The 12,351-nt window shown below is 44.9% G+C and overlaps 1 protein-coding gene across 1 annotated transcript in view; it reads left to right on the forward strand.

Annotated features, from left to right (window-relative positions):
* The window catches only part of LOC115164165 (niban-like protein 1), a 55,387-nt gene that overhangs the window by 26,418 nt on the left and 16,618 nt on the right, over positions 1-12,351 (forward strand). Inside the window, exon 6 of the mRNA XM_029716392.1 lies at positions 8,665-8,780. Within this exon, the coding sequence (XP_029572252.1) occupies positions 8,665-8,780 (116 nt within the window). The remainder of the gene's footprint in view (positions 1-8,664; positions 8,781-12,351) is intronic.

A 12,351-nucleotide genomic window follows, 5' to 3' on the forward strand; every position in this document is an offset into this window, starting at 1 on the left:
TGTGCAAGATGCATCACTAATTGACATATTCATTGGTTACTCCCTAACTTTAGATGTGTTGCTTTCCAACAGTCTTCCTCTTTTTCAATTTTTAAAAAAACTTTGTTTAGCTTTGTTCGCTTGTATTTCATGCCTGTGGATGAGTCTAGGGTCTGATTATCCAACCTTTTGCCTGCCCTGCACAATGCACAGAATTGTAAACAAGACAGTGTGACACATGCACAGACAAGTGCCTGTCAATGTTAAAACTGTAGTTTACATTACCAGGTCTCAAACTTAAATATAGGGAATCATGTGAGTGACATACTGTTTATGTAAGTTCAGAAATATGGTGAAACGTCAACGGCAGCTCACCAGGCGTTACAACAAAACTGACAGTTAAGAGTGGCAGGCAGGTACTCCTGGCAAAGTGTCTCTGCTGTCGTTACGGGGACCAGGTAAACGGCTGACGTCATGTGCAGTCTATTCCATAGTCAAAACCTTTCCAATGCAACATCCACCTAAGTTTCTGTTTCAGTCCACTTGAAGATGTTATAGCTAACTAACTGGATGTTACTGCAGATGTCAATGATCATGTGCTGTGGCTGCAAATTATACTGTAGAGAAACGGATGCATGCCCAATGAAGTCATGCCAAAGCCCTAGAACTATGTATAATCTATGTAGTTATACTTTAGGCTTTACCAGCATCGTCGTTGCATGGCTCTTCAGAGCCAACATGGGTGCCCTAACTGATCCAAGACACTATCAGTAGGTCCCTAGAAGTTAGTTAACATAATGTACTGGACTGCAAACCTACTTAGCTCTTTTTCATTTTACCCATGTGTGGATAGGATCTTGCATGAGAAACATGGGAACCATCATGAAACGGTGAAGCTGGTGAGCAGAGAACAGCTAGAAGCCACAATGCCTGGGATGAGTGGGTTCAGACGACATCACTTCACCACCAGTCAGTGTACTTCACACTGCTACAATGTAAACTACCTCACTCATATCTCTCCCCCTGTTTGAGTTATGGCTACTCTGGTATTAGGGAGCAGCTGTGACGGGACCTGGGTTCAAATACTATTTGAAATCGTTGAAATATTTTGTGCGTTTGCTTTAGCCTGCCCCAAGTGCCAGATGGGCAGGGTTAGGGACGATTCCATTGGTCCATGAAGCAAGGCAAGCTCAATCAAGCACAGATGAAGTATTTGTAAATGATTTCAAATGGTAGTTGAACCTAGGTCTGGCTGTGACTGTGGGCGGCCCTGCCTGCTGCTCGAATTCGCTCTGCGTGCACTATACATGGACAGGTGAGCTAGCTAGCAGTGGTACAGACCAGACAAGGCAGTCAACACAACCAGAGATGGAGAACAGAAGAGAGAGAGAGGAAGGCTCCCTCTGACTCACATGCTTTGGTACTCCTCAACACAGGACTCACAGTGCCTTTGATAGTAGAAGCCAGGGGGAGTTGAATGTGGTGGGAGAGGAAATGGGAGAGGAGTAAGAGGGTTAATATGAACACCCTGGTCAAAGGTGGTGCACTATAGGGAACATAGTGCCTTTTGGGATTGTCATGGGTCAGTCAAAGCACATGGATTGACTTACTAAGCACTCCCATTCCAAAATCTGTGATGGCTTAATTGAAGTCATTATGTGTCTTAATTGAGTTGTTAGTAGGCATGCTAAGCACAGAGTCTGTGAGGGTATATGTGAGTGGGTGGACAGTTTGTTGTGTGACCTAACAAGTCAGGGTCTGCAGGTAATTTAGCCCAAACTGGAAGCATGAGCTGGCAACATGGTTGAGAGGAAGAGCTAATGAACGAGTTGACAGGCACCAGGGGCTTACCGTAGACCCCTTTTTTAGGCAAATGGTTACATGTAACAAGCTCTAACTCGATAGAGAGAACTTGGTAAAGGAATCTTTTAGCAGGCAGCTGTCATTCTTGGGATTCTCGACCGACAACTTTGTTAATTTTCTAATCCGATTTCGTCCTCAGTGAAAGATCTCATCTGCCTGGCGGCCAGCGTTTCCTCGGATGTACAGTATAGCTCTTTCTGTCATATCAGGGAGTCTAGAATCAGTGTTTAACAACTCCGGTCCTCGAGTACCCCCAACAGCACACATTTTTGTTGTATCCCTGGACAAAAACACCTGACAGGCCTTCCCTGTGGCTCAGTTGGTAGAGCATGGTGTTTGCAACGCCAGCATGGTGTGTACAACGCCAGGGTTGTGGGTTCGATTCCCACAGGGGGCCAGTACAAAAAAAACTAAAAATGCATGAAATGAAAATCAAATGTATGCATTCACTACTGTAAGTCGCTCTGGATAAGAACGTCTGCTAAATGACTAAAATGTAATGTAAATAGAATCAGGTGTGCTTGTCCGTGGCCGCAACAAAAAGTACGTACAGTTGGGGGTACTCGAGGACCGGAGTTGGGAAACTGGTCTAGATCATGCCCCAAAACTCACATTTGTACTCACTTTAAGTACTATAAGTAAGTTTGCCTTTTCCTGAGCCAGATCAGCCCATAGAGCATTAGTCCATCTCCAATTTCTGTAGCATGAGGCAAATACTTCAAGTACTATTTGATATGTCCCTGTAGCCTTGTATGGCCAGAGCAAAGACACAGGCCAACCTAAAAACAACACGTCATTAAGTGTATACAATGTGTAGAAGCTCCAGCCTGAGCCACATAAAGATCATAAAGAAGGGGACCACAATGTTGTCGAATGAGTCTGTAAAGTGCACATCATGTGCACTTCCCAAATGACACCCTGTTCCCTAGATAGTGCCCTACTTTTGACCAGCGCCTATAGTGCACTATATAGGGAATAGGGTGCCATTTGGAACATGCATGTCTTCATGTAGTCAAACCCTGAGTGGTCGGTCAGAGCAGTGTATGAACAACTGCTCTGTAGCTCGATGTTTAGACTGCAGGCTCAATAAAGTCTGGTATGTGCAGCAATTAATTTCCTCAGGCGGGCCGCCCTGCTCTGGCTCTCCCCACCCCCACCCTCCTTCCTAGAGCAGGCTGGGGTCTAGGGGCCGAACACAGAGGGACCCTGTCCAGCAGACGGACACCCTGCTGACCATGAATGAAGGCTTCACCTTCAGGGGCCACAGGATTTACTCCTCATTCATCGCTTATGTCCAGCACTAGGGCTGTGTTCCAAATGGCACCCTGTTCCCAATGTATGTAGTGCACTATATAGGGAATGTGGTGCCATTTGGGACTCAACCTAGGATTCATGCAGACTGAAGTTAGCATGGTGGGGAGTGGCAGGAATAGCCAGCATTGATGAGGTTGTAGAAGGGAAACGGAGGGCCGAGCACACCCCCATTCATCGATGGGGCTGTAGTGGAGACGGTCGAGAGCTTCAAGTTCCTCGGTGTCCACATCACTTTTTTTTCTTATTTTACTAGGTAAGTTGACTGAACACATTCTCATTTACAGCAACGACCTGGGGAATAGTTATAGGGGAGAGGAGTGTGGATGAATGAGCCAACTGGAAGCTGGGCATGATTTTAGTTTTTTTTTGACCAGAGGAAATAGTGCCTCCTACTGGCCCTCCAACACCACTTCCTGCAGCATCCAGTGACTGACCAAGACCAACCCTGCTTAGCTTCAGAGGTAAGCCAGCAGTGGGATGCAGGGTGGTATGGACCTATCACTAAGGATCTATCATGGTCCAAACACAGTCGTGAAGAGGGCAGGACAACTCTTCTTCCCCCTCAGGAGGCTGAAAGGATTTGGCATGGGCCCTCAGATCCTCCAAGTTCTAAAACTGCACCATTGAGAGCATCTTCACTGGCTGCATCACCGCTTAGTATGGCAACTGCTCGGCATCCGACCGCAATGCGCTACAGAGGGTAGTGTGTACATCCCAGTACATCACTGGAGCCGAGTTCCCTGCCTCTATACCAGGTGGTGTCAGAGGAAGGCCCTAAAAATTGTCAGACTACAGCCACCCAAGTCAGGCTGTTTTCTCTGCTACCGCACACCAATGCACCAAGTATGGAACCAACAAGACCCTGAACAGCTTCTACCCCCAAGCCATAAGACTGCTGAAAAGTTCATTAAACGGCTACCCAAACTTTCTGCTTTTTACCACCGACCTACATGTACATAGTACTTCAATTACCTAACCAAACCTACATATACTGTACATATTACCTCAATCACCCCAAAGACCTTGTACCGGTACTCCTTGTAAATTTCATCGTTATTGTTATTCTGTTTCTATTGTCTTTATCTATTTGTTAATTTTCTTACTTTTTAACTGCATTGTTGGGAAAGGGCTCGAAAAAAAGCATTTCGCAGTAAAGTCTACACCTGTTGTATTCGGCGCATGTGACAAGTACGATTTGATTTGTATCTGTCAGTGGTTTCTATTGACCTCTGTCTACATTGACAGCTGTGACCATGTTACTTTGTCCAACTTGAGAATATGGTACTTCTTTAATGAAAACCACACCGTAGGGCTGTATATGATCTGGTAAAAAGTTGCTATGATCACCATGTCCGAAAAGCATACGATATAGGGATTTTTAAGTTGAATAAAAATCTCCCTAGTCAGCTCTGAAGCTGGACCCTCTGACAACAAAGCAGACTATTTAAAAAAAAAAAAAAAAAAAAAAAAAAAAAGTACACACACAAGGCTACTCACTATAAGGTGTTGCTGAACTATAACCAGCCTCAAACTGACCAGGCCATTCTTTCTCTACAGATGCTGATCAATTGAAATACAGTACTGGATTTTCAGCATAAACAAGTCTTTTAGTCTAGTTTGACTTTAGATCCGGGGTACAGACTTTATTGGGCTGGCAAAAAATCCCCTCCACGTTCTCATGAGGCAGTGCCAAGATAAATGGCCTGGCTCCCACCCTCACACTCTTTCAACACACACACACACACACACACACACACACAGAGCTTTCAGAGAGAGAGGGAGGTAGTCTGGGGCTGTAGACTTCCTGCCTGTAGCTAGAAGCTCTACTTCCCCCCCAATTCATGCTCCCAGGCCCCACTCTCACTCACACATCCCACTCACTCCCCCACCCTGCACAACATACTTCCTGTCTTTGTCATGGCTAGAGTTAATTTATGAATTCCCCATTTTTATCACAAGACAGGATTTCACATGATTTGTTCTGATGCTGTGGTTAGACTAGCTCTCTCATGTACTGTACAGTGCATTCAGAAAGTATTCAGACCCCTTGACTTTTTCCACATTTTATTACGTTAGACTTATTCTAAAATTGATGAGAATTTATTTTTATTTAAGCCATCTACACACAATATGACAAAGACAAAAAAAAACTGTTTTAATTGTGCAAATTTATAGAAAATAAAAAAACAATTTATTTACATAAGTATTCAGACCCTTTGCTATGAGACTCGAAATTGAGCTCAGGTGCATCCTGTTTCCATTGTTCATCCTTAAGATGTTTCTACAACTTGATTGGAGTCCACCTGTGGTAAATTCAATTGATAGGAGATGATTTGGAAAGGCACACACGTCTATATAAGGTCCCACAGTTGACAGTGCATGTCAGAGCAAAAACCAAGCCGTGAGGTCGAAGAAATTGTCCATAGAGCTCCGAGACGTGATTGTATCGGCACAGATCTGGGGAAGGGTACCAAAAAATGTCTGCAGCATTGAAGGTCCCCAAGAACACAGTGGCCTCCTCCATTCCTAATTGGAAGAAGTTTGGAACCACCAAGACTTTTCCTAGAGCTGGCTGCCTGGCCAAACTGAGCAATTCTGGGGAGAAGGGTTTTGGTCAGGGAGGTGACCAAGAACCCGATGGTCACTCTGACAGAGCTCCAGAGTTCCTCTGTGGAGATGGGAGTACCTTCTCTGCAGCACTCCCCCAATCAGGCCTTTATGGTAGAGTGGCCAGACGGAAGCCATTCCTCAGTAAAAGGCACATGATAGCCTGCTTGGAGTTTGCCAAAAGTGACCCAAAGACTCAGACCATGAGAAACATTATTCTCTCGGATGATGAAACCCAAGATTGAACTCTTTGGCCTGAATGCCAAGCGTCACCTCTGGAGGAAACCTGGCACCATCCCTAGGGTGAAGCAAGGTGGTGGCAGCATCATGCTGTGGGGATCATGCAGCGGCAGGGACTGGGAGACTAGTCAGGATCGAAGGAAAGATGAACAGAGCAAAGTACAGAGGGATCCTTGATGAAAACCTGCTCCAGAGCACTCATGACCTCAGACTGGGGAAAACGTTCACCTTCCAACAGGACAGCGACCCTAAGCACACAGCGAAGGCAACACAGGAGTGACTTTGGGACATGTCTCTGAATGTCCTTGAGTGGCCCAGCCAGAGCCCAGACTTGAACCCGATTTGAACATCTCTGGCGAGACCTGAAAATACCTGTGCAGCAATGCTCCCCATCCAACCTGACAGAGGTTGATAGGATTTGCAGAGAATAATGGAAGAAACTCCCCAAATACAGGTGTGCCAAGCTTGAAGCTTCATACCCAAGAAGACACAAGACTGTAATCGCTGCCAAAGGTGCTTCAACAAAGTACTAAGTAAAGGGTCAGATTTTTTTGTTGAAATGTAAAAACAAAAAAACAAAAAACTATTTTTGCTTTGTCATTATGGGATATTTTTGTGTAGATTGATGAGGGGGGGGGAAACAATTTAATACATTTTAGAATAAGGCTGTAACTTAACAAAATGTGGGAAAAGTCAAGGTCTTACTACTTTCCGAATGCACTGTATGTTCTGATGGTGAGTCTACATACCAGAGTCTGATTCCTGATCCAAACACAGCTGGATACATTAAGGAATTCTTCAGGTTGACTCTTTCAGTAGAGGTGAAGATGATCTAAGCGGGAAGTGTGTCTGTGTGCGCCGTCTATTAGATGTAGCCTTGTTCACTAGTAACTCTGGGCCAACGAAGATGCTTGCCATCAAAACTGTGACTTCATGGTCAAAACAAACCCTGTTGCCAAAACAACATGTACAGTTATCATGTGATTACTGGCACTTTCTGTAGCTACTACTTCAATATTTGGAAAATGATTGGGTGATTTATTATTTTATTTTTTAAATGTGTTGGGGAGACAAGAATTGACTTCCCTAAAGGTGGATAATGTGGAATCTCCCTGGGTTGCCATGGCAAAGCTCTGATAAATAACCCTAGCCACTCGTGACATGAGAATGATCCAGTTGACTTTACAGAGTGTATGTGGTGTGGTCATTACATATGACTGTTTCACTCTTCCATCCATATTTAGATGGTGACCCTTGGCAACCCTTGTTTTTTCCCCTCATCAGTCTACACACAATACCCCATAATGACAAAGCAAAAACAGGTTTTTAGAAATGTTTGCACATTTACAAATAATAAAAAACAGATCACATTCACAAGTATTCAGACACTTTACTCAGTACTTTGTTGAAGCACATTTGGCAGCTATTACAGCCTCGAGTATTCTTGGGTATGATGCTACAAGCTTGGCACACCTGTATTTGGGGAGTTTCTCCCATTCCTTTCTGCAGATTCACTCAAGCTCTGTCAGGTTGGATGGGGAGCGTTGCTGCACAGCTATTTTCAGTTCTCTCCAGAGATGTTTGATCGGGTTCAAGTCCGGGCTCTGGCTGGGCCACTCAATGACATTGAGACTTGTCCCGAAGCCAGTCCTGTGTTGTCTTGGCTGTGTGCTTAAGGTTGTTGTCCTGTTGGAAGGTGAAACTTCGCCCAAGTCTGAGGTCCTGAGTACTCTACAGCAGGTTTTCATCAAGCTTTGTCAGAGTGACCATCGGGTTCTTGGTCACCTCCCTGACGAAGGCCCTTCTCCCCTGATTGCTCAGTTAGGCCGCACAGCCAGCTCTAGGAAGGGTCTTGGTGGTTCCAAACTTTCTCTATTTAAGAATAATGGAGGCCACTGTGTTTTTGGGGACCTTCAGTGCTGCATAAATGTTTTGGAATCCTTCCCCAGATCTCTGCCTCGACACAATTCTGTCTCGGAGCTCTATGGACAATTGCTTCGACCTCATGGCTTGGTTTTTGCTCTGACGTGCTGGTTACTGTGGGAATTTATGTAGAGAAGTGTGTGCCTTTTATTACATGTGGACTCCAGTCAAGTTGTACAAACATCTCAAGGATGAGCAATGGAAACAGGATGCAGCTGAGCTCAATTTAGAGTCTCGTATCAAAGGGTCTGAATACTTATGTAAATACGGTATTTCTATTTTATTTTGAATACATTTGCAAACATTTAAACCCAGTTTTCGCTTTGTCATTATGGGATATTGTGTGTAGAGGGATGAGTTTTTATTTAATCAATTTTAGAGTAAGACTAAAGTAACAATGTGGAAAAAAGGGGTCTGAATACTTTCCAAATGCACTGTACTAGACAGTTCTCTTTCTGCACAAGTTGCAACAGACTCTAGGAATGCATGGAAACTCCTTTTCAAGTATATTTCTGTCAAACCTGAATTCAAGATCTCATTTGAGATTAGCCTGGTGGAGCCAGTCTGATCGTGCGATGGCTCACAATTTGGTTTGAAATGTGAGCACAGCAGTCAGTCTGCTTGCCCAGGCTAGTGCTGATTTTATGATAAATGATCAAACTTGTACAATGTTTTCAAATCAACCTTCACAATGTCCACTTCCACTAACAATGCTAATCCTCTGTGGTTACCCCATAGGTTTGTTGGAGGAGAGTAAGGTGCAGACGCCAGCCTTCACAGACTCAGTGAGGCTTTTTCGCCAGGCCCATGGGCAGTATGGCACCTGGGAGATGATGTGTGGCACACCTCCACAGGTAAGGATGGCACAGCCAATGTCAGTGTCTGTGTCTCAAATGGCACTCTATTCCCTATATATACTACCTCACAACATTTGGGCTCTGGTCAAAAGTAGTGTTGGCAATGGGGTGCCATTTGAGACACAGAAATTCTCTCCGCGTGTTGTAGGAGAGAGAACTCGTGTCTTTCTGCATGATTTTGCCCCTGCACATAGTTTTTTTGTTTGTTAACCATTATTTAACTAGGCAAGTCAGTTAAGAACAAACTCTTATTTACAATGACGGCCTAGGATCAGTGGGTTAACTGCCTTGTTCAGGGGCAGAACGACAGATTTTTACCTTGACAGCTCAGGGATTCGATCTAGCAACCTTTCTGTTACTGGCCCGATGCTCTAACCACTAGGCTACCTGCCGCCCCTTGTGTAAACGTTTTGGTAAGAGACCTTATTCAAGACTGTAAGACAATTGAACAAATCTAAGTCTTAGGTACTTTGATTCTCTACAGTACAATCCGAGACCAGGTCAGCAAAATACTGATCAGAATACCTCTTTTCCTACCAAGTCACTTTCCATTAGTGTATATTTCCTGAACAGCTACAGGAAGCATACTTGCCACTCACCCAGGGTCTATGTCCTAAATGGCACCCTATTACCTACATACAGTGCATTTGGAAAGTATTCATACCCCTTCACTTTTTCCACATTTTGTTATGTTACAGCCTTATTCTAAAATTGATTCAATCGTTTTTTTCCTCATTAATCGGCACACAATACCCCATACTGACAAAGCAAAAACACGTTTTATCATTTTTTGCAAATTTATAATAAATAAAAAATGGAAATATCACATTTACATAAATATATATAGACACTTTACTCAGTACTTTGTTGAAGCACCTTTGGCAGCAATTACAGCCTCGAGTCTTCTTGGGTATGACACAAAGCTTGGCACACCTGCATTTGGGGATTCTCCCATTCTTCTCTGCAGATCCTCTCAAGCTCTGTCAGGTTGGATGGGGAGCGTTGCTGCACAGTGATCAGATCAAATCAAATTGTATTTGTCACATGCGCCGAATACAACAGGTGTGGAACTTAAAGCCCTTAACCAACAATGCTTTAAGAAGTTAAGAATAATAAGTGTTAAGTCATTTAAAATATATATATATATAAAAGTAACATAATTAAACAGCAGCAGTAAAATAACAATAGCAATATGTACATATAGCTAAAGTGAGTATGCATAGATAAAGAGAGAGTAGCTGCAGTGTAAAAGAGGGGTCTGGATAGCCCTTTGATTAGCTGTTCAGGAGTCTTATGGCTTGGGTATAGAAGCTGTTAAGAAGCCTTTTGGACCTAGACTTTGCGCTCCGGTACCGCTTGCCGTGCTGTAGCAGAGAGAGCAGTCTGACTATGTTGGCCGGAGTCTTTTACAATTTTTAGGGCCTTCCTCTGACAGCGCCTGGTATCGTGGTCCTGGATGGCAGGAAGCTTCTACCCCAGTGATGTACTGGGCCGTATGCAGTACCCTCTGTAGTGCCTTGCAGTCAGAGGCTGAGCAGTTGCCATACTAGGCAGTGATGCAACCAGTCAAGATGCTCTTGATGGTGCAGCTGTAGAACCTTTTGAGGATCTGAGGATCCATGCCAAATCTTTTCAGTCTCCTGAGGGGGAATAGGTTTTGTCATGCCCTCTTCACGACTGTCTTAGTGTGTTTGGACCATGATAGTTTGTTGGTGATGTGGACACCAAGGAACTTGAAGCTCTCAACCTGCTCAACTACAGTCCCGTTGATGAGAATGGGGGCATGCTCGGTCCTCTTTCTCCTGTAGTCCACAATCATCTCCTTTGTCTTGATCACGTTGAGGGAGAGGTTGTTGTCCTTGCACCACACGATCAGGTCTCTGACCTCCTCCCTATAGGCTGTCTCATCGTTGTCGGTGATCAGACCTACCACTGTTGTGTCATCGGCAAACTTCCTCTCTAGGTTTCTTGCTAGGTTCTGGCCTTTCTAGGGAGTTTTTCCTAGCCACTATGCTTCTACATCTGCATTGCTTGCTGTTTGGTGTTTTAGGCTGGGTTTCTGTACAGCACTTTGGGACATTGGCTTTTGTAAAAAGCTTTATAAATACATTTGATTGATTGATTGATTGGTGCTGGTGGAGCCATGCCTGGCCTGAGCACGCACCCCTGAGGGGCCCCCGTGTTGAGGATCAGCGTGGTGGATGTGTTGTTACCTACCCTTACCATCTGGGGGCAGCCTTTCAGGAAGTCCAGGATCCAGTTGCAGAGGCCGGTGTTTAGTAGGGTCCTTATCTTGGTGATGAGCTTTGAGGGCACTATGGTGTTAAACGATGAGCTGTAGTCAATGAATAGCATTCTCACATAGGTGTTCCTTTTGTCCATCTGTGGATCTGTTGGGGCGGTATGCAAATTGGAGTGGATCTAGGGTTTCTGGGATAATGATGTTGTGAGCCATGACCAGCCTTTCAAAGCACTTCATGGCTACAGACGTGAGTGCTTCAGGTCGGTAGCCATTTAGGCAGGTTGCCTTAATGTTCTTGGGCGCAGGGACTGTGATGGTCTGCTTGAAACATGTTGGTATTATAGACTCAGTCAGGGACAGTTTGAAAATGTCAGTGAAGACACTTGCCAGTTGGTCAGTGCATGCTCGAAGTACACATCCTGGTTATCCATCTGGCCTTGTGGATGTTGACCTGTTTAAAGGTCTTTCTCACATCGGCTATGGAGAGCGTGATCACACCGTCGTCCGGAATCAGCTGATGCTCTCATGCATGTTTCAGTGTTACTTGCCTCGAAGCTAGCATAGAAGTAATTTAGCTCGTCTGGTAGGCTCGTGTCACTTAGCAGCTCGCGGCTGTGCTTACCTTTTTTAGTCTGTAATAGTTTGCAAGCCGTGCCACATCTTCAGGTCTCTCCAGAGATGTTCGATCAGGTTCAAGTCCGGGCTCTGGTTGGACCACTGAAGGACATTCAAAGACTTGTCCCGAAGCCACTCCTGGTTGTCTTGGCTGTGTGCTTAGGGTCGTTGTCCTGTTGGAAGGTGAACCTTTGCCCCAGTCTCAGATCCTGAGCTTCTGAAGCAGGTTTTCGTCAAGGATCTCTATGTAATTTGCTCCGTTCATCTTTCCCTCATTCCTGACTAGTCTCCCAGTCCCTGCCGCTGAAAATCATCCCCAATTCATGATGCTGCCACCGCCATGATTCAACGTAGGGATGATGCCAGGTTTCCTCCAGAGGTGACGCTTGGCATTCAGGCCAAAGAGTTGAATCTTGGTTTTATCAGACCAGAGAAGGTTGTTTCTCATGGTCTGAGAGTCTTTAGGTGCCTATTGGTGAACTCCAAGCAGGCTGTCATGTGCCTTTTACTGAGGAGTCTGGCCATTCTACCATAAAGGCCTGGTTGGTGGACTGCTGCAGATATGGTTGTCCTTTTGGAAGGTTCTCCCATTTCCACAGAGGAACTCTGGAGCTCTGTCAGTGACCATCGGGTTCTTGGTCACCTCCCTGGCTAAGGCCCTTCTCCCCCGATTGCTCAGTTTAGCTGGGCAGCCAGTTCTAGGAAAAGTCT

The sequence above is a fragment of the Salmo trutta genome, chromosome 27, assembly GCF_901001165.1.
Source record: "Salmo trutta chromosome 27, fSalTru1.1, whole genome shotgun sequence".
Classification (NCBI taxonomy): Eukaryota; Metazoa; Chordata; class Actinopteri; order Salmoniformes; family Salmonidae; genus Salmo; species Salmo trutta.